A 27,360-nucleotide genomic window follows, 5' to 3' on the forward strand; every position below is an offset into this window, starting at 1 on the left:
GATGTAATGAAGGCATGGATCACTGTCTCAAAGTGCTGTTGGGATAAAAATGGCTTCACCTTAGTCAACCGCCTCAGCTGGAAGAAGCTGCTCTTCACCACTGAGCTGATGTGGGAGTCTAGTTTAAAATCACTGTCCATTTTAAAACCCAAGTTTAAAACAGACTGTTTAATGTGTGGAGTCAAGACACCCAGATCCATCTTGGAGGGGTCACAGGAGCCACTTGGACCAAACACCATCACCTCTGTTTTTTGGTCGTTAAAACTCAAAAAACTGAGGGCCATCCAATTTTTTATGTCATGAAGACAAGACAGGAGGGCAGTTATAGAGGAACCGTTTTTGTTGATGGGGACGTATAACTGACTATCATCAGCGTAACAGTGGAAGGAAATGCCATGTTTTCTAATGATAGAGCCCAGTGGAAGGAGGTATAGAGAAAAAAGAAGAGGTCCTAAGATTGAGCCTTGAGGAACCCCACAAGACAGAGGAGCAGCAGCAGATGTAAAACCGGATAAGCTCACGCTCAAAGTTCTGTCTGCCAGATAGGATCTGAACCAGTCAAGAGCTGTACCGCAGATCCCTACCACGTTTTTTATCTGTTCTGCATAGGGCTAAGAATAACCAATATTTTCCAGAATCAATTCAGTTTGATTCACCAGAGCCTGGATTGATTTGATTCCAATTTTTTTTAATTCTTTCGATCCACTCAGTTCAATTTGATTCAATTTTGAGCTTACACGGTTCACACATTTAGACACGTTTGTCTAGAAATACAATAATAATCTATATATGTTTTCAAGATATTCATATTAATGAGAAACAGTTCACATACTGTAAAATGTATTAGTGAAATTATATTAAGATTGTTAATACCGACATTGGTACATGGATTCTCAAACAGAGAAGCTCCAACTATTGTTCTGCTTCTCCTGGAGGGCCTTTCGGTTTGGCCACTAGGTGGCGATCACGCCATAGCATTACACCTTATTCCAGAAGAAGAAGAAACTATGCGCAAAAAAACTGTGTTTTAGACCATAAATGGTTACTTTAAAAAATGTTTCCTTAAAAGGGTTTGGAAAATTAATGCTTGTGAGTTTATAAAGATGTTAATTAAGTCAGCAACGTAAGTTTACGTTGACCGAGCATTAGCTGTCCAATGGGAAATCCCATTATACGTTAGCATCAAGCTAGCGGACTTTAGCATTATGCGTTAGATCGATCTCTACTTTTATTGATCAATTAGTGATCTATTAAGCTTAGATCAATTCAGATCAATTAAACGATTTTATTAATTCAGCCCTTGTTCTGCAAATTTTGCTGGAAAGCAAACACAGACATAGAAAGCAGAGTCAAATGTTGTATGGGAAAACAAAAAGAGCATGCTGCCAAATCTTAAATTAATTTATGTATTTTTTCTTTCTGTGATTGTCCAAGTGTTTTTTTGTTTTTATTAGCATTGATCTTCGACATCATTTTAAAGCAAGGACTACTTGAAAAAAAATGGCAGAAAATTGGTCTACACTGATTAAGAAATCAAGAAAAAAGTGTTTTAAGGCCTGAAAACGGCCTTGAAGAGGGTAAACATCTATCAAAAAAGGAGGAAATTTGCCACAAATGTATGTGAAGATGCTGATCAAGTAGTAAATTCAGTTGTGTCAAATCTTTAATGGGACCTGAGCTCTAAAATGGAAGGTTTTGATATATTTTGCTTGTCACTGAAAATGCACAAAACACTAAAAACAGACAAAAAGACTTTTTGGAGATAACACTCAAGTGGGATAGGAGGGAAGCCTGATGGTTCATATCCGTGTAGCCCGTCCTTGACTGTCAACGAAGCGACAACCTCAAGAGGATTCCAGCACTTCCTGCACTTTAACCTCTAACCTAAAGTGCTAATCTCTTTCTGGATGTAGCTAATGGACAGTGCAAGATGTCACATTTTTTTGTAAAGAGCTTTGTTTTGCCAACTCTCAATAAAGCTGTCTTCTTACACATTAAATGTGTCTGGGTGTTGGGATGAAAGTTGTCTCTAACAACCAAAAAGTGTGCTACCAGAGTGTTATTTCCGTTGATTTATGCTGAGTGTGCAGGTGGAACACGTACTTTCACCTAAAACTAACCAACCTTGAAGCACACTTAAAGGACACTATTCTGCATTCTCATCAAAAGACCGCTTTTTAACTGACAAGTTATACGTCATTGCAAGGAGGTTATTGCACAAGACTCAAACTGAAATAAAAATGAGAGAAATTCATTACTGTCTCTATATTATTTTCGATTTATTGAAGGTTTTTACATCTGAACAGTTCCTCAAAAAACAGCATTTTTTTTTTTTTTTTTATCTCATACATTTGAATGGTCACTGTGCCTCCTTCCTTTTGAGGAATGGAGTTGCGACACATTGTCTTTACATGGAATCCAAACTATGCTGCCAGACACATTCTCTTCATCCAGGGAGTTAGATAAAAACTGAACAACTAGGATTCAGACAAAACATTTTTAAAAATTCCACCTGAACTGTTATGAAGTCACACCGGTTCAAAAAGTCACCATACTTTGTTTACATTCGAATGAACTCTAACATGAAAATTCCTGTGAAGCTACAAGATAAGTTCTCTGAATTCTTTCAGATTGTGTTGGGGCTACTCCCACTTAAAAGAAATGTTAAAAAAGATATTTAAAATTCCATAAGGATTACGGTACATACATGCCCGCTAGCTTGTACTGCTGTCACCTAACAAGTTTCAACACGACTATTATAGCCGTCAAATTACCATGTTATCAGGCTCTGTCTGCACTGACAAAATTCAAGTGACACAGATCTAGGGAGCACTCATTCTAGACAGTGGTTGTCTCCAAATCCCCCCCTAACTACTAAAAACTACATAGTGCAGGACTATATAGTGCCCTGGATTTTAAAGGTAATTCAGACACGATACTCACTACTTTTCTTTCGTTTTTCTAAACACCGGAGATGACGTCGTTTATTTATGACTCCACCGTGTTCTGATGGTGAAAATTTAGATGGTTTATTCAAATATTACATTTAAACATGTTTATTTGTTTGAAATTGTTCAACCACAATGCATTGTGGTCTATATTCACTAATCTAGTGAGCATCGATGCACGCTAGTTTTTTGCAAAGACTTCTGGGAAATTTCGAGCGCACTCGATTTTGGAATTGGTAGATTCGGACAGCACTAGAAAATGGTGAAGTCATTATATAGTGCACTATGTAGTGATTGGGGGGGAATTCGGACACAACTAGTGTGGAGTTTCTCCCTAACTTTGTTTTTTTCAGTTTTGTTGTGAGCTTTGAGACTGGTGAGGCATAGACTCCCTCATAGTCAGATTTACAAATATACTGTATGAATCCAATATATATGTATCAACAACTAAATGTGTTTGTGGCAGTTTCACCCATCTGAAACTCCACACAGGAACTCACACATGCACAACATACATTCAGGGACCAAGCTAATGCCAGTTGGGTGGGTGCACACACTCTACTGCAAAACATCTAAGCAAGATCTCTGATAACACTACAAACACACATGCACACAGGTTTCAATTCCTTTATTATTTTGGGTGTTTGGTTTGGATGTATTATGTTAAATGATTTTTTTCTGTTGCTGACTTATGTTTGCTTACCTTTCAGTTGTATTTCCTGGTCAAAGGACCCGAGCTCTGCTTTTGGCAGGCTTTTGTAGTGCCTGACCAAAAGTCAGTCATTAAGCCCAAAGTGGAATAACCTGGTCCAGGGGAGGGGCCATGTATTATAAATTGCCATGTTCACTGTGTTTGTGTGGTGGGTCTAATGTTGGCTTCAGTGAGGCTGTTACCTGCTGTCAAATAAACATAAAAGTATTTTTCATAGACAAAGTGTATGTCTGTTGCCTTTGCCTTGGACCTGCCAGTCACACTCTGGACCAGAGTGTGACAGTGTTTCATATGTCATATCAGCATTCTTTTTCTTTCATTCATATTTGACCAAAGAAGAATGTACAATGTATAGCCGTTCAGTACGACTACAAAGAACAGCTACAGACAGACTTTAACATGGTCTGGAAAAGTCCGTTGACCAGACCGTGTCCGCTTACTTTGATCTGGATTGAGTTATGAACCTTGTGTTTGGTGTGTATTCAGACTGCCATCAACTGAACATTTCTGCTCCAAACCAAAGCTTCTAAACAAAACCATGTGACTAAAGATCTCTTCTATCATTGGCAAGGAATTACAAGGGCGGGGCGATGCAGCTAGAGGCAGAAATTATGGTAGTCTTACCAGTTGTACGTCAATCCTACTTTATAGCTCGCTGACCAATATTGACCGTCTATATCAACGTCATTATTGCTCCTTTTTTTACGGCAGAGGCATTCTGCGAGGCGGTTATTGAGAAAATGGTTACTATGAAGATATGCTGATAAGTGTTTATGATATATAGGTTGTCAGGAAAACAGTGTGAGAATGTGGATCACATTATGTATGTGCGTCAACAGTGTAGCCATCTCGACGTATTACTTTGGGTTTGTCTCATTTTCACTCTGCTGTCTGAATTGTGTCTTTTCTGTGTGGAGTATGCATGTTCTCCTTGTGCTTGTGTACCAGTCCTAAACTATGCTGATGACCAAGTTTTGTCCCCGACTACGCTTCAGTCCAAGAACATGCATCTTCTCAGGAAAGAGTTTGAAGTCAATGCCAAGATCTTCACTGTGGCGGATATCTCCCAGAACTTTCCCTGAAACTACAACTCAGGTGGATTTCCTTCTGCAAATTCTCCGTCACTAGATTACTTCTGCTACCTTTAGGAAAGTCGAAGAATAAGGCTGAACGCGAATTCCTCGCCTTACTCATCCAGTTGTAGGGGTGTTTGAAGCTTTAGTGGTGTCCAAACTTGTTTTTTAAGGAGTAGTCATCAACATTTGAGTTGGATATCCCTCCGCAGTAACAGCGATCCATTGTGTCTCAGGGGAGAAACACATTTCTTCATGTGGGCGTACTTCTCAGCACTGAAGTTTACACTTAAATGAAAGTATTGACGTTTTGTTTTAGCATGATTTTTTAAATTACTTTTTAGCTACGTGCTAATGTAGATTATTATATTGATGACATCATCGAGGGTTAGTAATATCCGCAATTAAAGACGCTATTTTTTTTCATAACTCTCTGTTTGGAGGGCTAAATGCTGGGATAGGGAGAAGCCAAAGGGACAGGGAAGGAATTCGGATTAGGCCTTGTCAATGACTCACACTACGATTGCACTTGTCCACTGTCAATCTACCAATGCCCCATCCAAAAGGTTGACTCCGTCTTTAAGTAAGAAAAGTCTCTCTGTTCTAGATAACTTCCAATTACTCTTGGCTACCCCTCTTATGTCTTGCAGTTTCCGTTATCTCAGAGAGACAGAAAAATCCACTGTTTATCCAGGTCATCATCCTGACCTTTAAAATAAAATTTTACTTACTGTCCTTTCCCGTAACTACCTGTATGTGAGTGTTTTTTGAAAATCTGTGGACTGGTGTCAAGAGGAAGATGAGACACAAGACCCTGTAGTGCAGATGTCATGAAAACATCTATCAAAAGAACTTTGGTTCCATCGGATCTATGCTGTGCCACAGGCTGATTGTGTCCATACCACGGACGTTGGGTTTTTCTGCTCCCCACAATCTTCTCAGGACCTCCTGTGTTCCCGTCCGTTGATTGTGCATGCAGTTTACCTCTTCATCTTCTTTATTAGATGCTCAGTTTCCAATTCAAAACGGTTTACCTGCTGGTCTAGCTATTCACTCCTGTCAATTTTTCAAATCAAGCACCTCCTGGAAGCCTAATGAGTGAGACTGGACAAAGGGAGAGGGGTTGACCTCTGACTGGAAGATCACAGGTAAGTCCTTGGGTAAGACACTGAACCCCACATTGCTCCTGGCGATTATAAGTTAGCGCCAGTGTTCGGCAGCAGACTATGAATGTGTTTGTGGATAGAATTTGAATTGTAAAGGGCTTTACAAGCAATAAGGTAGAAAACCTTCATATACCATAAGTATGAGCCATTCCCTCCTCTTTAGAGTTAACCTTTTTAGACCACAAAATTGCTTTAGCATCTGTGCTGCTCTGATTCTCTTTAAATCTTACATCACCATTCATTTCCGAGTATCTGTAAAAACACACTGAGTCTGTGCTCATAACCAATAAGAGCACAAAGATTTGCTCTGCAGGATGCAAGAGTTGTGCGACTTCCTTACCAACAGGCAGGAAGTGGTTTGAAGGTCTCATGCACAGCGCGGCTCATCATAGGTCTCTTCCCGCCGTCAGCTTCCTCTCTACGCTACAGGTGAATCATAAAACCTGTAAATACTCTAGTGTCTGCCGCAGCTGTTGGTGTAAATCCTTGTGGCATGTAGTCAGTGCCAAAAATCATGTTCCGTGGCGTCACTTTAGTTGCTTAAAATGTACTTTTGCAAGTCCTAAAAAAAGCAATAGTGCAATTTCAATGCATAAGATCTACCTCACTTGGCTGTCACAACACTGCGAATTTGGGTTACAGTCCAACACCAAGTAATTACAGGGTTAGTATCGCCAATATAGATATATAGATATTAAAACTTTTTTCTTTAAATGTTGTAATATATAAATGGTAACTGTTTGACAGTTGATCACGGAGGATAAATTATATGGAATTATACAATACCAAGTCTATCACATATTAGAATAGAGTTTTGAAAGAAAAAAAGCCTGAAGCAAGGTTAACAATGCACTGCTTTGACGTTTTGGCCCTAGCCTCTTCCAAATGTGGGTAGCACACGTATGCTAGCATCAGATAGCGACAGTCCAATGTGAACATCATATGGTGTCATATTCAATCGCACAAGGGGCCAAAATCCAAAACACACCTTAGGCTGCAGGCTGTACAGGATAAACATGTATTCAACACTCTAAAACTACATTTTGAAAACTTTAAAACCGTAATTTTTTAATATAATCATGAACTAGAAATATGGCATTACCTGCGATAATGCTAGTGTGAATGCTGTAAGCTGGATTTGGCTGCAGAAATCACTGAAGCTAATAGCTGAAAACGCTGACGCTGATAGAGAGCTAAAAACAAACAAAAAAAAAAAAACTGTGTTAGCCAAAACAGCTAGCATGTAGCTGAAAAAATAGCAAAACTTCAAATTTCCTAAAAAACTGAAAAAAGCCTAAATTAACCAAAACAGTTAGCGTGTAAATATTAGCTAAACTCCAAAACACCCTTAAAACCTCCATCCATCCATCTTCTTGACTGCTGTGTCCCTTTCGGGGTCGCGGGGGTGCCGGAGCCTATCCCGGCTACTGAAGGGCGAAGGCGGGGTACACCCTGGACAGGTCGCCAGTCTGTCGCAGGGCCTCAATCACACACACATTCACTCTCACATTCACACCTAGGGACAATTTAGAGTCACCAATGAACCTATGAAGCATGTTTTTGGACGGTGGGAGGAAGCCGGAGTCCCCGGTGAAAACCCACGCATGCACGGGGAGAACATGCAAACTCCACACAGAAAGGTCCCAGCCAGGATTCGAACCGGGGCCTTCTCGCTGTGAGGCAAGAGCGCTAACCACTGCGCCACCGTGCAGCCCATCCTAAAAACCTTAAATAGAAAAGCCTAAATTAGCCAAAACAGCTAGCATGTAGATGAAATATTAGCAAATATTAGCTTAACTCCAGAATAGCCTCAAAAAGAAAAAAGCCTAAATTAGCTAGCATGTAGCTGAAATATTAGCAAAACTAAAAAAAAAAAACAGCCTAAGAAACTTAAAAAGAAAAACCTAAATAAGCCAAAACAGCTAGCATATAGCTGAAATTTTAGCCAAACTACAAAATGCCAAAATAATCCAAAAAGCTAGCACAATACAATTTTTTTAAATCTTTAAAACTGTAACTTTTAAATATAGTTATAAATAATAAAAATGCAGGAATATTATTCCAGAATAAATAAACTTAAGCATAAACTTTCAATATTTTACTCTCCATAAAAATAAATTATGTCAAATCGGTACAAGTTAGAAATATGCGCAAGATAACATCGAGCCTTTAATAATAAAATAAGATGATCTGGAGGGCCGGATCCGGCCCCTGGGCCTTGACTTTGACACCTGTGCCATACGGAGTGAATATAGCATCACACTTAGACAGGTCCTGAACCAAATGTGGTTAAGAAAATCTTTTGAGTGAGTTTTAAAGTCTTTAACAAACACTTCTAGATCTGCACTCATTCTGTCCTGTCAATCATTCAGTAATGAGTGACTGCCTGACCCCAAAATACATCCCTTTTAATCTGTGGTGTTTGTTTCTTTAAAGTCCCGCTCCACTCATCTTTTATGCCACGCTGCAATAATGTAGCAAAATACTGTGTACAGTAAACAAAATCCAGTAGATGTAACCAACATGCTATTACTGCAAACATGGAGGCACAGTGTGACAGAACAAAACAGGTATCTGCTTAGATTTTAGCAACAGATAATGGGACCTTTTTTTGTATTAACTTTATAGAAGCTAAAAATGAAACCATGTGTAAAAGGTGAAGATTCGGTGCTTCATAATCATGAAAGTATAAAATGTTGATGAAAGGGAAAGAAATGTAATGTTTGATTTTGACAGATGTTAGGCAAAAATATAACCACTGTTTGATGATTTAATCTACTGGTGCTTTCATAGGCCTTAAAATGACCTGGTTTTGGTTTAACCCGGTTATTTTTGAGATCATCTCCTACATCTGGCCAACACATCGTCATAGATGTGTTGTAATCAGTCTGTGTGTCAACAGATCAATGGATCAATCATGATCCAGTGATTGGCCTGGGATCCAATTTTTATCTATTATAAAAGTGTTCACAGTGGTCTTTTAATTATGATTATGCAGTTTTAGCCAAAATTGAAAAACTTTTCTAGGAAAAAGTTTCTGCAGAGCGGCAGGACTTAAGCAGAAATTGTTTATTTCAAGCAATAAACGCAAGGATAATTCATAAACAAGACAACAAAGAGATATTTATATCCATACAAAAGCACATCAAACATAAAATTATTACTCATACTTATAATTAAGCATATTTGTTATTTTGTTTACAGAACATGACATATTACGATTGAAGGAGGTGCCGTCTGTAAATCTGGAAAGAAAAATTTTAACAGTTTTTAAAGTAAATTTTTATTTAACATGTTTTAGAAAAAAAATAAGTTTTGTTTTTCAAATGCATCTTTTTACTTTTTAATTCATTTGTTAATAAATGTTACATTTACTAACTAAATATTTAAGTTTTGTAACTAATTTTTAGCTTTTTAACTAAGTAATTAATTTAAAGAAAAATATTTAGTAGATGTACGTTTTTTTTTTACAAAATTTTTAGCTTGCTTTGTAAATATTTAGTTTGGATCTAAATATTAGTTTGCTTACTAAATATTTAGATAAAAACTAAATACATAACTTTTTAAAGTAAACATTTACCTTTTTAAACATCAAACATTTAGTTAAAAACTAAACATTTAGCTCTAAACTAAATATTTAGTGGAAATTCTATTAATTAGCTTAAATATTTATTTAAAAAGCTAAATATTTAGGTTCAAAACTTATACATATTTAGCTCTTATCTAAATATTTAATTTGGATTATAAATATTTATTTAACAAATAAATATTTAGTTACTAAGTTAAATATTTAGTTTGGAGAATAAATATTTTGTTCAGATCTAAATATGTAATTTTCAAACTACATTTTTAATATAATAAATTTAAATATTTTGTTTGTAAGCTAAATATAGAATTAAAAATTAAATATTTTGCATGAAATTAAATATTTAGTTCAAAACCTCTTAAAAAAGGGGGTTTCTGGTGTTTCACTCCCTGTACTGAGTCAGTGAAAAGGTTGGGAAGAATCTCCCAGCACTCTTCCACGCCATCGCTCCACGCCATCGCTCCACGCCATCGCTCCGTCTCTCTGCTGCCAGACACAGAACACAGTTGGCCAGGACAAACATTTACACATAGAAACAAATAATTTATCCCCAGTGCTTAATTCTCAAAAGCATTTATTCAAACTGTAAGTGGATGATGCTCTCTGTGATTTATAAGCTTTCTATGATCGTTATGATTTTTTTTATGTATTTATTAACGTTTAAGCCATTTTAACTCTTTTGTTCCAAGATATTTTTCAATTAAATTGAATTTTAATGTGTTCTGTCATGTTAAGAATGGATTTCTGTTCATTGAAAAGACAATAAAGCTTATCCATCTAACCAGACTCAGTATGAGTGACCATCTAAAGCAGTGTTCCTCACTCCAGGTCCTCGAGAGCCGCCACCCTACCTGCTTTCCAGATCTCCAAGTCCTGCCAGCTGCTGATTCGTTCAGTCAGATGTCTCCACATTCTGATTGAATGAACACACCTGGTCCAGGTAATCAGCAGCAAGCAGTACACAAAGAGCTGGAAAACATTCAGGGTGGCGGCTCTCGAGGACCTGGAATGAGTAACACTGACTAAAGAGACGATCACAGACACATTGGCCAAATCCGAATTCTTCCCTTACCCCTACAGCTTCTACAGAGATATGGACAACTGAAGATTTGTTCTTTGTGAAACAAGTAAAGAAAGACATTTCTCCTCAACCTACATGAGCTACGCAGATCACCCTACTGGTGGAGGGAAGCCTAGCCTTAGCCTAGTCCAGGGTCAACACGGACGACATGTCTGGGTCAGCAGTCTCCATGACTTATTTTATGTTTGGCAAAAGAACCACTATGGAGATAAAAGATCCACATGTGGATCTGGAGCCGCATGTTACAGACCTCTGGACTAGTCCCTACCAATCCTCCATAGAAGAGGATCAAATGTCCCTACAAATGAAGGGTTAATAGAAGCTGATGGGGTTGAGGAAGAATTGATGGAGACAGAGGAAATGCTAGATGAGGAAGATCAAGGAAATTACCTTTCCGTGGCTCAACCATAAACTTTACCTTCTTTTCTAACCATAGCTTTATCAAAATGAAAGGTTTTAAGTTTAGACAGAGATGGGTTTAGGCAGCTTTCATTGTGTCACTGATGTCATAATGGTGGTTTCCTGTGAGTCATGCTTCAAATGTTTGGTCATTTGGTTGCTGATATTCCTGCATTTGTGTTGAATTTGTCCTTATAATCACCTGGGAAACTTCCCTTGGCAACACATGTAAGGAAAAGGAAAGTTTTCAATCCAATGCAACATTTTTTACTTTTAAAAATCAAGTGACATCTTGATTTTTTTACTTATAACATAACCCTGATTATGCTGCAGGAATTGTCTCCATTCTGTTAGTTTTAACTCACAGATCCGACCGTGATCCCAGCATCCTCCTTTCATATTTGCTGAAAAAGATGCTTCATGAGGTCCAGCTCAGGGTCCAGAGTTCCTTCAGCAAGTCATGCTTCATGTTTGGCCTTTGTTGAGAGTTCCTAGACAATCTCGCTGCTTTCAAAAGTAATATTTAATCCTAATGTTCTCGCTCGTCTTTCCCACAATGAAATCCAATCTCTCATTTGTACTTGGCAGCGTCCTCCCACACACCGCTGTACTGGTTAGAAGCCACTCCAAACAAACACAGAGAGGGTCCAGACAGAGAGGAACAGAGATGAGTGCATGTTGTACACAGACTCAAACAAACTATGTAAATAACGTTTATTTAAGCAGCCAAGTTGGCGCTAAACTCCATGACAGTGGGAAAAAAAGGATGCCTCACCGGGATTCCTGCTGCCGTATTTTCCACATTGGATATCATGCTTTCAGATGGAGTTCGCATTTGTTGTCCAAACACACTGATAAATGATATTTGTTTGTTCTGAGCGCCTGTTGTCGTGGGAAGTTGACTCTTTGCTGCAGATGTGTTGTTTTCTGGATGAGGATCACTAGAGGGCAGCAGCTGGTCGACTACCACAGACCTCTGCCTTTGACTTGTTCACAGTCTCCTTATGCAAGGAAGCATAAATATCAAGTTTAATAGTCTGCTTTACTAGGTTACATTCAAGAAATAAAAAAGTAAATTATGAGGCAAAAATTCAAGCTGGCAATCACAAACAAGTGCTGCAAGTTTGAAATTTCAGTCCTAGCTCAGACGCTTCAGATGACTCTGGTAGGACTCAGAAACACCAGCGGTTTCATTTTTGTTTCGTCCCAGCTGGACGGTAGGAAGCCAGGCAGTCTGATCCCGGGATCATACGTGGAGACAAAACAATCCTGTCCTGGAAAAGCCGATGTAAAATCACCAAGGATGGTTCTGGGAAAACCTGCAAGTTTCCTTCTGGGAAAGAAAGTTCCCGGGAAAACCGAAAAGTGGTCATAGACAACAATTCGATTAACAATATTGCTGTCTCAAAATCTGTCAAACTAAAATGACAATTTTTGCTTTGAATTTTCTTTTCAAAATATATTTTTTTCTTCTGTCTTTATGGGGTTTTAACCCAGATAGCCGCTCAGCTGGCATCAGAAATATAACTGATGACTAACCACCCCTGCCAGTATCTGACCCTCTGACTTTACTTTCTCGAATGAGTTCAAAAAGCTTCAAATAAAAGTTTTATTGTAAATTACTTCATAAAACAACGAAATGAATGGAAGGGAAGAATGAAAGATCAAACCAGGGCAATAGGGTATGATCTGCCTTTGTTCTGCACCGTCACATACCACAAAAGTCAACTGTCAATCAGCCGGTGAGGAGGCCCGTTGGTTTTTAGCTCAAGTTCATCTAAATTGTTGGGAAATCTGAGGCATCCCAAATCAATACCCAGCCTGGGTGAAGGTCAGAGAGCAAACAAACACATCGTAGTCAACGCAAATGGATCGCTTTTACGCTACACTGTAGTGACCGTTTAAAACCCACTCCAATGAAAATTGTGTTTTTAATATGTTCTTGTGGCATTTTTCTGATTTTTGTAGGACAGGGGTGTCTAAATTCAGGCCGTGAGAGCCGGTCCCCTGATGGTCTTCCAGAAATCTTTCCATATCTGCTGCTGATTACCTGGATCAGGAGACAATAAGGAGCTTCAATGGTGGGTTAGTTGGAAAACATGCAGGACACTGGCCATCGAGATGTAGATTTGGACATGCATAAAGAAAATTAAGATTAAAAAAGCATTTTTGTTAATCAGGAGCAGACGAAAAAATGCTTGTATTTATGATGTCAAAAATACAAGCTCCTTGGTCTGTTCCATTCTGATGCATCCACTTGTAGACAAACAGATACGTCTTTGTTTTCCTTGTCTGAGCTGGAATCTGGATCCAAACTGTACAGTATAGCCAGCCAACAAGGCCAAGTGGGCCGCATATGGTTTGAATGTGGGCAGAAAATGTGGGCCCCGATTGGGTTTGTCTACAGTTTCTGTGGTGGCCCCACCTGTGTTTACCTACATTGACTTAAGTGAGCACTCAGTGAATTGGCTCGCTATGCTAGCTAGTCTCCCGGTGGACGTGTAGCATGCTAGCGAGCTCCACTGTAACGAGCTCCACTGTAGTGAGCTAGTGAGCTCTGCTATGTGGAGTTTGCGAGCTCCGCTGTAGTGACCTCTGTTGTAGCGAGCTAGTGAGCTCCACTGTAGCGAGCTTCACTGTATTGAGATAGCGAGTTCCACTGTAATGAGGTAGCGATCTCCGCTGTAGTGAGGTCCGTTGTAGCGATCTAGCGAGCTCCACTGTGGCGAGCTTCACTGTATTGAGGTAGCGATCTCCGCTGTAGTGAGGTCCGTTGTAGCGAGCTAGCGAGCTCCACTGTAGCGAGCTTCACTGTATTGAGATAGCGAGTTCTACTGTAATGAGGTAGCGATCTCCGCTGTAGTGAGGTCCGTTGTAGCGATCTAGTGAGCTCCACTGTGGCGAGCTCCACTGTATTAAGCTAGCGAGCTCCACTGTATTAAGCTAGCGGGCTCCACTGTATTAAGCTAGCGAGCTCCACTGTATTAAGCTAGCGGGCTACACTGTACGAGTTGGCAAGCTCTACTGTATTGAGCTAGCGAGCTACACTGTACAAGCTAGCAAGCTCCACTGTATCGAGCTAGCGAGCTCCACTGTATCAAGCTAGCAAGCTACACTGTACAAGCTAGCAAGCTCCACTGTATCGAGCTAGCAAGCTCCACTGTATTGAGCTAGCAAGGTGTGCTGTACGAGCTAGCGAGCTTCACTGTAGATAGCTCCATTATATTGATCTAGCAAGCCCCACTGGATGAGCAACCGAGCTCCACTTTGTGTAACTAGCGAGCTCCACTGCATGAGCTAGCAAGCTCCACAGCCCAGTGGTTAGCATAGCGGACTTACCCACTGAGTACCCACTTAAGCCAATGTGGGCAAACACAGGTGGGGCCACCACATAAACTGTAGACAAACCTTACATTTTCTGCCCACTTTTAAACCATATGGGGCCTATCTAGCCTTGCTGGCTGGGTAGCATTACAGGTTGAGGGTGTGAGAGGTTATAAGCTGGCAGGAGAAAGAGGAAACAGAGAGCGCTCAGTTATGAGTGATGGGAAATGGGAGAAGGGTTGTTTCACGTCATTAGTCCCACCCACAACTCAGAGGGGAGTTTCAAATGAACTCCTGCAGAAACTAAGTCTGAAAAAAAAAAGATTTTTACCAATTTTTGTGGCTACAACAACATAACTTTAACTAAAAGACCATTGCTAACACTTAGAATTGATCAAAAGATGACCAGAGTGGGTTTTGAAGCATCAGACAGAAGGGCTTGTGGCAAAAACTAAAACTGACAGATATGCAAGGCAGCCACAGATGTTCCTATTAAATTTGCATAAGTCACTAAACACTTTACAATATGTTACAATGATAACAAAGATATGAAATCAAGATTTGGTTTATGAAAATTCCTCTTGATGAGTATCACAAAACCACAGAATCATTCTCTAATTTCTCTTTCCTCATCAGAAAACCAAACAACTTCCTTGTAACTTCAGAATCATAAAACTATCTTGATTTATTACCTGGTGGGTCATCTACCACTCTAAGAAATACAACAGCTAATCCTGTTAGCGTCACTAAAGACAAAAGCAGGAACTATGCTGCTCTTGATTTTTCTGAGAAACTAAACACATGCTTAGACATGTGATACACACCCACCTTGATACCTGTCCAAACGTACACATTCAAAAAGGAAGCACACAACCGTGAGTTTTTCCAATGTAAACTTTGTGGATCCATCAGTTCATTATACAGGACTGTGACAGCGAAATGCAAAGTGGGTGGAAGATCCTGGCATCTTATCTGCTCCACACATGCGTGTAGCGGGGAGGATAAGAAGCAGCAGAAGAGGGTAATACTAGAGAATTTCTTCAAAATGTGTGGGCCATCATCAAACACTTTGAGTTCCTGTTAAATTTTATTTCCTTTAGAAAATTCTTAAGAATTTATCTGGGAAGAGAACAATACATTTTCAGGTTGTAGAAATGCTCCCGAAAGCTTTTTTCTTTTTAAATAAACTTTATTGAAAACATCAGTTTCAGTAAAAATAAAGAAAAAAACTGTGAAAATTAAATACATTGTACATCTATACCACATGTGTCAAAGTCAAGGCCCAGGGGCCCTCCTGATAGTTATATTGTTATTAATGACCTAATGTTTTTTTGCGCTTATTTCTAACTTTTGACAAAATATATATTTTATGGAGAGTTAAATATTGAAAGTTTTTTAAGTTGATTTAAATAATATTCCCATTTTAATTCATAATTATGTTAAAAAGTTACGGTCTTAAAGTAAAAAAAAAATTGGCATTCTGCTAGCTTTTTTTATTATTTTGACATTTACTAAGGTTTTTAGGCTATTTTGGAGCTAAGCTAATATTTTATCTACATGCTAGCTGTTTTGGCTAATTTAGGCTTTTTTTTTGTTTGTTTTTAGGCTGTCTTGGAGTTAGGCTCATATTTAAAGGTAGCCGTTTTGGTTAACTTAGGCTTTTATTTTCAGTTTTTTAGGATATTTTGAAGTTTAGCTATTTTTTAGTTACGTGCTAGCTGCTTTGGCTAACCTAGGTTTTTTTTGTTTGTTTTTTTAAGGCCAGTTTGGCATTTTGCTAATATTTAAGCTGGCTATCAGCTTCAACGTTTTCAGCTTTCAGCACTAGTATCTTCAGTGGCCAAATTCAGCTTACAGCATTCACACCAGCATTATTACAGGTAATGCTATATTTTTAGTTCATAATTATGTTAAAAATTGCTGAGTTAACATTTTAAATGATTTTGTATTGAAAACAAATTTTAAGACATTTCACAGCCTTTTGGTTTTTTGAAAAAATTATTGATTCAATATATAATTTGGCCTCCACCAGGAATTTTGTAAGAAAATTTGTATTTGTGGATGTAAAATTTAGCAAGTAAAATGAATAAATAAATTAAAAATTAAAATTCTTGTGACAAGGGAAATCACAGAAAGATTGTAAAAAAAGGTCCATAAAACTGCTGATGCATCATCTGTCCAAGAGTTGCTCACTATCAACCTGGAGAATGAGGCCCCGCCCACTCTCTATTTAAACCCCCTACGTCACCACCGCAGCTTCACACTGGAACTTGATCTTGAGTGAGAGGATTGATTTCATGAGGAAAAACTTTGGGCTGAAGACACTTTCTGCAAAGGTGAGACTTGTTTTTATTTTTATTTGTTTTAATGAATGAATTAATAAATGAATGATAGGTAGGTAAGTTTTAAAATCGATTATTCCAACTCCAACATTTTTTTTTTTTTTTTTTTTTTTTTTTTGCAGTGAAGCTCCAAATCCAGCATCAGGCTCTTCTTCATTAAAGTGCCCCCTCCCTCCGTGACCGAAGGTGTGAAGTGGACCCGGAGATGCGCTCCTTCCTCCCGCTCAGCGTCTATTGCATCAGCCTGCTCTGCCTCCAGCAGCTGCGGGCGTCCCCGGTCGGAGAGCGCCCTGACCCCCACAGGTAGGACCTTCCCACCGCCTCCATGCTCATTTCGAATATAGTTCTTCAAGTAAATAGAAATAGACTGTTTATAGTCGGGCCTTGATATAGAGGGTAACTCTCTGTTACCCCAAAAGTGATGAAGTAGACTGAAAGTATTGATGAAATGTGAATCATGAAAGAAAATATATTTATTTTAAAAATATACATACTAAAGTGATAGTAGTGGTCAGATACATAGAAAACTAAGTAATCAAAATTCTAAAAATTCTGGCAAAAAATATTGATTTTCTCAAAATAAAAAATCCATTGGGCTCAACAGAATCCTGTTATGACTGGATGGATTTATGAATGAACCAATATGGAGCTCAGAGAAAGCATAGATTTCAATTGTCCCTCCATGACCCTAGAACTTTTATAGAGCAGATTATCTTGTTTAGTCATGATAACATTTAACCGAGTTTCTCCTTCCTGTAGAAACATGTTTGATAATAGAAGTCATTCCAAAAATTCCACGCTTCATGTTCATTACTGCTTTGTTAAAGTTTATGCAGCAAATTCATGAAATCTGTTAAAATACCTGGTGTTTTATAGAATAGACTGATCAAGTTTAGAGTCTATAAAATGGTTCTAGAGTTGAACAAAAAGAAATGTCAGTTTGGAGTGATTTGTTAGCAGGTTTTGCAGCTAACGCTAGTATCATTTTCTCTGGCAGTTTTTTTTTTTTTTTATGAAGCTGAAAGGCTGAGTCATAGTCATGTGTAAGAAACCGCAGAAGTGTTAGCTCACGTTTTTTGTTATGTCCCGCACGGTTGATAATGGTAGCTTCAAGGTCAACGTCGTTATCTGTTCCTACAACAAAAGTCCGTTTTAACACTGGAAGCAGGATTGGAAGTATTTATTTAAAACAAACAAAAAGAAAACATCTTACATTTGTTTCAGTCTGTTTTTCTTGTGTTTGAAATCAGAAGTTGGTTCACAGTGACCCCGTGAAATAAGCTCAACTTTAAACAAACTATTATGACACTGAAATTAATATTTTTATAACATTTTTTCCCACTAAATACTTTTCCACGAAACACTTTAGTGTGCCAATGAGAACTTTTCCAAAAGGATTTCTTGGTGTAGATTCCTCTTTTGTCTATGATACAGGCTATGTGGTAAAACCAGTTTGTCTTTATGAATGAATCAGGCAGAAACACCTAGTCACCCCTTTGTAAAGGATCTCGTCCAGAGATGAATGGGGCGCTTGTATTCTTCCAGCCTTTAGGTGACTTACCTTATACTCGCCACATTCTGAAATAAAGAGCAGCAAACACAAGAATGATCAACAGTCCAGCTCTCATCTCAGTCTTCTTGTCGGGATGTGGTTGTCAACGTCAAGCCGTAGAAGCCAGTTAGTGTTCAAGGGCGACCTCTTCTGGTGTATTCTGAACTCACACTGCTTACTCAGTCAGTTTAGCATCTTTATAGTCCATAATACTTCCATAGATTTATAAATTCTTTGAATTAATGAAAAGTATCCACATGAAAGAGTCATAGGGACAGAGAACACTCAATGTTGAAGAAACCAAGAAGACTTAAGCGTCTATCCCTGATTATATGACAAATTTAACTCAATTTATCAAATGCATGAAGCACCAATTTACCATAAATACTGTAAACTAAACAAAGTATGGAAGAAAAGCATCAAATCAAGAAAAAAAACTTTTTGATGATGTAACCCATCTGACCATTTTCTAAAATTTCTTAATTCCTGTCTGTATCAAGAGGACTCTTGTTGGGCAAAAGCAGAGTAAACCCAGGACGGTTTGCCGGTCCATCACAGGGTCACACAGACTCACACCTTAAGGACAATTTAGATTCACCAATCGAGTAAAGTATGTCGTTGGACTGTGTCCGGGGTAAACTCACACATGCATGGGGAGAACGTGCAAACTCTACACACAGAACCTAGCTGGGATTTGAACCACCACCTTGTGGCTTTGAAGTGAGAGGTAACCACTACACAGGAAAGATGTAGTCCAATTTTACCGACATAACTGAACATTTCTATAAGACTGAATTGAGTCTAGGTCTTAGATTTAATTTTGGCTGCTTCGGAGTTTAGCCAATATTTCAGCTACATGCTAGCTGTTTTAGCTAATTTAGACCTTTTTAAGGTTTTTTAGGCTATTTTGCAGTTTAGGCAATATTTAAACTACATGCTAGCTGTTCTGGCTAATTTTAAGCTAACCTAAATTAGCTTGCCTAATTTAGGCTTTTTTCAGTTTTTTAGGCTATTTTGAAGTTTAATGATTTCTCAGCTACATGCTAGCTGTTTTGGCTAACCTAAGTTTATTTATTTGTTTTTTGTGTCTGTTTTTTATGCTGTTTTGGAGGTAGGCTAATATTTAAAGTGTAGCTGTTTTGGCTAACTTAAGTTTTTATTTTCAGTTTTTAAGGCTATTTTGAGGTTCAACTATTTTTCCGTTACATGCTAGCTGTTTTGGCTAACCATTGTTTTTTAGTTTTTTTTAGTTTTTTAAGGCTAATTTGGCATTTCGCTAATATTTTAGCTGGCTATCAGCTTCAGTGTTTTCAGCTATCAATTTCAGCATCTTCAGCTATCAGCACTAGCATCTTCGGCGGCCACATTAAGCTAACAGCATTCACACTAGCATTATTACAGGTAATGCTATATATCTAGCTCATATTTATGTTGAAAAGTTAAGTTAAAGTTTGAAAATTTTAGTTTTAGTGTGTTGAATAGATGTTTATCCTGTTCGGCCCACAACCTAAGATGTGTTTTGGATTTTATCCCCTTGTGCGATTGAGTTTGACACCTCTGACCTACAGGGAGGAAATTTGGACAAATCCTCCACCACTGGAACTTTCTCAAAGCCTGTATTACTGCATTACACATGGCTGACTTAAAACTACACCTGGTCATGGCGATAATCCCCCCCGTCTGGTCTTCTTCAGAACTTTCGAGGCTGAAGTGGTCAGGTGGCTGTTTTATCTGTCAGTCTTAAGAAGCTGATACAGCTTTAGTGCTGAGCATCAGCTGAATTCAGTGACAGTTTCTTCCCTCACAGAACATTCAGTTATGGCTGAGCAATGACCCACATCTGAGTGTGTCTCCCAGTCCTGATACCTGGCTCCACAGCCCTCTCCCGACATCTTTCCCCTCAAAGATTGTCGCATAAACATCTCCCTAGCTCTAAATTCCCCCCTCTTCTCCACCTCTGCTCAGCACATCATGTCCTGTTACTGACACACACCGACGCTCAAGTAATAACAGACATTTTTGCCCATTACATGAGCTTGGATGTCTGCAATTCCTTCCATGTTCCGTGTTTGTGTTGTCTCCATGTCCTGATATGGACATGGCAAAAAAAAAAAAAAATCTCTAACTCAGTCCAAACAAGGCCAAATTGTATGTTGTTGAGACCGCATGCAGCCCATATCCCTCATTGTCTTTTTACATAACAGCTGCCGTCTGCAGCAATACCAAGTGAAATGTGGCCTTTGTGATGGAGTGGCTTTACAAATACAGATTTCAAAAATAGCTAGCAGGTCATTGCTCTAAGATTAAAGCGGATTTGCAGTCCGACTTTTGGATCGGGACCAACGGGCAATTAAATGACAAATCACTCTTTGTTTACGGGTTGTGGTTAAGTTTGTTTAATCATTTAAAGAAACAGTCACATTTCTCTCTCATAAATCCTAAAGATCCTCTTTCGTCTGCTCAGAGCTGGCCTCAAAACATAATTAATATTTATCTGAATTTATGTCTGTGTGCTGTTGCAACACTCTGCCTTGTGTATCCCGCCTTCGCCCAACAGTAGCTGGGTTGGTTCCAGCAACCCTGTGACCCCAAAAGGGATTTATGATAAAAAATTGATATTTCTGTGTTGTTTCTGACTTCAATGCGCTTTTTTAACTCTTTGCAAGTATTTAGCTGTGAAAGCCATCACACAGGAATGAGGTTCTCCTTATGCTCACAGAGTGACTGGAAACACCTTGACAGTGGCTTTAACTCAACTACAAAGTGGAGGGTGAAAGCTGCTACTAAGCAGGAGGAGAATTCCACTGTGGATTATTGTCTAAGAACCAGATTCCAGGCCTTTGCATCTATAAAAACAGGCTTTCACTGGTTTGTGTACACGCAAGCAGGAACAGCCCAGGGGGTCGGCAACCTTTAACAGTAAAAGAGCAGAAAATCTTCACCCAACTGGAAAAATTCCCAAAATTCACACTCGACGTTTGAAAAGTTTGACTTAAGCTTCAAAGCTGAAGGCAGGGATGCGTCACAAAGCTGAGCAGGCTGAACCCACGAGGAAGCTCACACGTCTTTGATCGTCAGCCAGTCTGAAGTGTCAAACTCTTGTGCTGAGCTGTAGCCTTTTCTGAGATCAGATATTCTAAGAAGTTAGAAAATTCTGGACAGGAACCTGTTTGAAAAGGATGGAAGATAACGTATTTTCTACATTTCCGTCTATTTTCCAAACCCGCTGAATCCCATTCTGGGTCACATGGTTGCTGGAGCCTATCTCAGCAACTGTTGGGCAAAATTGGAGTCTGTTGCAAGGCCACATAACAAAATTCACCCCAAGGACAATTTAGAGTCAGCAATTAACCCATGAACCGTGTTTTTGGATTGTTGGAGGAAGCTGGAGGAAACCCATCTCCATGCATGCACGAGTGTGACACTACCACTACACCACTGTGTAGCCCCATTTAAAAACTATGGTATAAAAATGTTATTGGCTATTTATATTACGTAGTTACACATTCTTACTCCCAATCCCAACTCGTGATGTATGGACATATGGTTCAGGCCCCCTGCGCGTCACTTTTGACGTTTTGAGTGTCCCCAACTTGTTGTTTCTTGCCGTGCTGACTGTCCATATTAAATCACTGGTCTCCAACCCTTGGGACGTGATACCAGAGGTACCCTAACCTGGTACTGGATTAGGGTACTAGAACCAGGTACTGTACCGTATTAGGGCACCAGGGGTCCCAAACTTGAGGGTTGTGGACCCCTGGTTAGGGTCTGTAGTCCGGTACAGTATTAGGGTACCAGGGATCTCCAACCTGAGGGCAGAGGACCCCGAATTAGGGTCTTTGGCCCAGTACCAAGCTGCCCTTGGATCGGTACCGGTTCCGGTTGGGAACCCCTGATATAATGGGACAGTTCAATATTGTGAAAATCAAACAGCTGAGTGCTGAATCCAGGTTTCTAGACAGTGACTATGGTCCACAACCATTTCAGATTTCATTAGTAGTTCCTTGTATTAAAGGCAGAATTGAGATGAATAGGGAGCATCCCTCACAGATTTTTTACCTCAGGGACAAATGTGTGTTTTTTTTTTCTTCCCTTTGACTTTAAACTTTTAACCTTCTGGATCCAAGCACAAACAATGAAGTCATCAGCACCACAGATTACAGCTCTGTGCTTCTGGATACGAAGCACACAAACCTCCAAAGACAGAGCTGCTGTCAGACATGAGGAAAATCCAAATGTCTGAGCTGGATGACAGTTCTCTTAAATTGTGTTGGATGCAGAAAGAGTAGCAAGCTTGTCTAGTTCCAGTGAAGCACTGGAAAGCTTACAGTCATTTTTCACTGGGTTTAACTCGGTGATGTGGCATCATGACTCACCAAGACTGATTTGAGAAAAGAACTTATCAGCTCTTTACTACACATGATGAGTTGCTCTAACACAAACACTGCTGGACTACAGGTCTAGAGTCTGAGAGATCTAACTATGAAGCATCCCAAATCTGGTATGAGAGAAGAAAACTTACTTTTCTGAAGGTCTTTTGTTGTAAGAACATGGGGGGCCTCATAGGAGGCTTTGGTCCTCTTTATGGTCATACTGAAGGGTTAACCCTCAAGGAGAGCAAACACAAACAGCTCTAATAGTTAAGTGGTGACTAGTGGGGTCAAGTTGTCTTTGCCAAACAATGAGCAGATGGTGAGTGCTGTTTGCTAAGTGGCTTTAAATGCTCCTTTCAGCGTTCAGCTTTATGGATCATTTACTGCAATGCAGAGACTCGCATTTATGGCTGATCAAAGTTAATGATCACAAGCAATTAGTCCTGAAACTCTGTGATCTGGATCGTTCTTGAAATTTCTGTTCCATTAAACTTCATGGTCTTAAAACATTCATATCTCCCATATCTGACTGGCTTGTTGGTTTATGTATCAGCTTAAGTGTTTTGTTCTCCATTAGAGTCCATCATCACAACTGTTATGATGAGTTCTAGACAGTACTTTCCATGGAACAACGACGTAAACCGTAAAGTTTCATGTCCTAAATTACAAAATTGCATCGATGTTGTGTTAGAAAAAGAATGTTAAGAGGAGATAAAATAATATTCTTATCAAAGCTTTTCGCCCAAACACAACCTGCAGTTCATAACCTTTGGGTCATCCTAGAAACCCAATGACATTATAGACGTATTTGACATAGGTAGCATGGCTGTGCTGTCTTAGTCAACACTAGCTCCATTGTACCAATCTGAGCTAAAGGCTGTTTGTTTTCTATACATTCAAGATTCAATTCAAGATTCAAATAACTTAATTTATCCGTTAGGAACTTCATTCAACATTCTCACTCCCTATTTGTCATATATGGAGTTAGGGGTTAAGGTACCTGTTTCGAGTTAGGGTTAAGATACCAGTACCGGGTTAGGATTAAGATACCTCTACCAAGTTAGGGTTAAGATACCTCTACTGAGTTAGGGTTAAGGTACCAGTACCGAGTTAGGGTTAAGGTACCTGTTCCGAGTTAGGGTTAAGATACCAGTACCAAGTTAGGGTTAAGGTACCTCTACTGAGTTAGGGTTAAGATACCTCTACTGAGTTAAGGTTAAGGTACCAGAACTGAGTTAGGATTAAGGTACCAGTACCAAGTTAGGGTTAAGATACCTCTACTGAGTTAGGGTTAAGATACCTCTACTGAGTTAAGGTTAAGGTACCAGAACTGAGTTAGGATTAAGGTACCAGTACCAAGTTAGGGTTAAGATACCTGTACTGAGTTAGGGTTAAGGTACCAGAACCGAGTTAGCGTTAAGATACCTGTACCGACTTAGGGTTAAGGTACCAGAACCGAGTTATGGTTAAGATACCTGTACCGACTTAGGGTTAAGGTACCAGAACCGAGTTAGGGTTAAGATACCTGTACCAAGTTAGGGTTAAGATACTTGTACTGAGTTAGGGTTCAGGTACCAGTACAGACTTAGGGTTAAGGTACCAGAACCGAGTTATGGTTAAGATACCTGTACCGAGTTAAGGTGAGGGTTAATGTACCGGGTTAGGGTATCGGCCCATTCTGCGTCTCGTTGGTTTGGGACCCCTAAGTAGCGTCTCTGGCCCGGTACCAAGTGGCTCTTGGACTGGTACGGGTTGGCGACCCGGAGGGCCCCTAACCATACGTTCATACAGTATATGATGAATTGGGAGTAAAGATGCGTTGTTTCCTTGTCTTTAAGCTATTTTATTTACAATTGACTCTTTTATGTGTCATTTTATTAAAAAAAAACTTGTTCAATTGCTCAAAAATTCACAATTTTTTTTTCTACTCTTTCCAGGGAGGATTTCTTCAGCAAACTTGTCGCCCAGAAAGGCCTTTTATCCATCACTTCAGGAAGCCGGACCAACGCCGTCGCCACGTCTTCCCCTTCCAGCCCGCCCCAAAAATGGAAGTCTACTTTCCTGAGACAAATACAGGCCTTCAGACTGAAAGCGACGGCTCCCAACGTAGCAGAGGCGAATCCCACAGAGCCTCTGCACCCCCAGCAGAGGGCGCTAAGAGCCCGGCGCCAAGCGCACCATCGAGGGGTCCACCAATACCCCCATAATGCTCAACTGATGAGGGTCGGCTGCTTCTTGGGGACATGCCAAGTCCAGAACCTCAGTCATCGTCTGTATCAACTCGTTGGCCAGAAAGGCCGAGAAGAGTCCTCCCCCTTTAACCCAAAGAGCCCCCACAGTTATGGATGAGATAGAGCACCCCCCCACGCCCCCTCTAATTTTTCCTTATCTTTAAATGTTGTCCTTGCATTAAAGATGAATGTAGTCAGAGTCAGTTCCACCCAACGTAGTTAAGGGGTGCCTTATTCTAATAGGTGTAGACTAAATCCCTCCACCCAGACAGGGGCATTTGCTTTTGGAAAATTTCCCACCTGGATCTACGAAAAGCTGACTGATTTTTTTTGTGCCGCCTGACCTCCTGTAGCTCACTGAACCATCGCTTAAGCCTTCCACGGGGACTTTAACCTTGCAGCGTGAGCTGGAGCTTTGTCAGAGCCCGTCTTTTTTCCGACGATCAAGCGAACGACCTCCATGAACCTCCTTCACCTCCTTCAAGGAGGTTCCAGCATCACCTGGAGGGACTGATAAAAGAAAGGATATTAGGACTTTTTCCCTGAATAAGTCAATGCTTTGACTTAGGATTTCATGCAGAAAAGCAGTCAGTTTTATTTTTAACTATTACACTGGCTGCTGCGCTGGCAAAGACTTTGGCAAACGTGGAGCTGTGGGTTCTTCCTGGTTGGACTTTATACACCTACTTCTGTCAGATATTTCAGCGTAAAAGAGAACGTGAACGGGGTTCAATGCTTAGAAGTAGTTTAGCCTTGACATCCGTATGTTAAAGGCCGGATTCCCCAAAATACCAGCAGGAAAACAAACACTAAAAGTACATTTTCTTTCTTTTGTAACCAGTCTTCAAAAGTTTGTTAGTTATTTCCTAGTGGTGGTTGGGACCCTATTTGGTTTGGTTTTTTTAAACTCTTCTTATGAGTCGAGGCCATAATGATGTGCTACAAGTTGCCAAAGGAAAATGGCAATACAAATCGGCTTTTGAGACACACTGATTAGCCTTTTTTTTCCTAACTGTTACTAAGCTGGTCTAAAAAAAGAGGCCAAAAAGTTTCAAAAAGGAGCGGAAAATAGCAGGGCGCTTGCATAAACACATGCTTGTAGTCCATTCTCCAAATTTGTGGGTGGATGAGGAAAGCCTTCAATTTTCAATACCATAAAACACTATAAAGCCGGGTTTCAAACTCAGTTTACCCTGGAGCGACTGAAGGCGGAGTCTGGCTTGTATGGGGTTCCATTTTGTCCATATCTTTGGTCCATTGTCTACGTCTACTGAACAAGTTTATTGGACATTCGTTCATGTCTATGTACTTCTAAGCAATATCTTCTGTGAAATGACATGAGCTAAAGCGCTAGCAACTGATTTTTCTGACGACCAGATCCAACAACAAAAGCAAATACTACAACAATACAACACAAATACAAGAAAGTGTGGACATGCAGAAGATATTGCTTTGTAGACCCTGAACTTTCATATTAAGACAGGGGCCGCAAATGGCCGCCATTTTGAGACCCCTGCTATAAAGCATTGTACACTGCTAACTTTGAAGGCTTACACGATCACTGTAAGAGTTGTTTGCATAGAAGTTCACATAACTAATCTATAAATATCATCACTTAATACCTGGTAATACTTGACAAGTTAATTTTCCATTCTTTCCTCCCTTAAAGTGTGTTTTTTTCATTAGCTTCTCTTGTTTTTTGCTCTTATCAGGTTCAGATTCAAGAATAGCTGAGAGAAGTCTCTCAGCTGTATTGTTTTATCCCATTAAATGGTTTTAATCTCTTTAGAAGAAGCCTTTCAGTTTTGTTTTTTTTTAAAGTTACACTATTTTCCCCCTTACAGCAAAGGTCGCTTTTGTCGTCAACTGTTGCGTCACACACGGAGAGTTTTCTGAGTGAGCAGAAAGTGTTTTTTTGTTAGCTTTGCGAGTCACATGACCTCCTTTTCAGTCACAGGAAAGCACTTTAACGCAAGCGTGTTGATGTTTTGTCGCTACTTGAACTTCGCTCGATGTAAAACTTGAGAAATCTGGATGACGTCCTTCTGCCAATGTTGCCTTGAGATTGTCTGCAAATGTGTTTGAAAATGTCTGTGCACTCCGTCAGGAAGACTGCACCTGTGAAGAATAGAAATAATATGTTAAACCAAAGTATTTAAAGTTTATTTAAGTATTTAAGTTATCTCTGTATGTTGATATCTGTATGTTACCAAAGGCTATTTATCTTATCTTTGCTTGTTTAAATATGAAAGGAAGTTGTGACTGACTGTTGTTGTTTTACTGTGTCTTTAGGTTTGTAAAATAAAGAAATATACAATAGAGATTTCAATTTGTTTTGTGTGAATTAAAAAAAAAAAAAAAGTCAAGTTTATAATGTCCACTTTGCTGTATGACTATAAACCATGAGCCAAGTGGAATCAATCATTAATTGACTGGAGCCAAACAGGGTTCAGAGGGAAATGTGGGTAAAACATCCAGAAATCAGCACATGATCTGACGGTGCGTCACGTCAGGAGTACAGGATGTGTGACTGGACAGTTAATGACTGATGGGGGGGTTTGGTCCAATGCACG

At 39.5% G+C, this 27,360-nt stretch overlaps 1 protein-coding gene and 1 long non-coding RNA gene across 3 annotated transcripts; one reads left to right on the forward strand and one right to left on the reverse strand.

Moving 5' to 3' along the window:
- Positions 1–16,265: 16,265 nt before the first annotated feature.
- On the forward strand, positions 16,266–27,110 carry adm2a (adrenomedullin 2a). Of its 2 annotated transcripts, none has more exons than XM_024292563.2 (3): positions 16,266–16,625; positions 16,751–16,934; positions 24,494–27,110. In XM_024292563.2, exons 2-3 carry the CDS (start codon positions 16,837–16,839, stop codon positions 24,903–24,905), a joined length of 510 nt encoding a protein of 169 aa, XP_024148331.1. In that variant the 5' UTR covers positions 16,266–16,625; positions 16,751–16,836; the 3' UTR covers positions 24,906–27,110. The 2 variants fall into 2 exon arrangements, with proteins under 2 accessions (XP_024148331.1, XP_024148321.1); XM_024292553.2 differs by having other exon boundaries at positions 16,754–16,934.
- On the reverse strand, positions 16,648–19,221 carry LOC118598072. The gene is made up of 2 exons (XR_004947167.1): positions 18,193–19,221; positions 16,648–17,765 (listed from the first exon to the last, which is right to left on the reverse strand). It is a non-coding gene; the product is annotated as an uncharacterized LOC118598072 (long non-coding RNA).
- Positions 27,111–27,360: the final 250 nt, after the last annotated feature.

The sequence above is a fragment of the Oryzias melastigma genome, linkage group LG23 (genome assembly GCF_002922805.2).
Source record: "Oryzias melastigma strain HK-1 linkage group LG23, ASM292280v2, whole genome shotgun sequence".
In the NCBI taxonomy this organism is placed as follows: domain Eukaryota; kingdom Metazoa; phylum Chordata; class Actinopteri; order Beloniformes; family Adrianichthyidae; genus Oryzias; species Oryzias melastigma.

Coding starts and splice junctions, on each gene's coding strand:
- adm2a (XM_024292563.2), top strand. CDS start 16,837: ATGCGCTCCTTCCTCCCGCTCAGCGTCTATTGCATCAGCCTGCTCTGC. Junction 16,935..24,493: donor GAGCGCCCTGACCCCCACAG/GTAGGACCTTCC, acceptor TACTCTTTCCAG/GGAGGATTTCTTCAGCAAAC.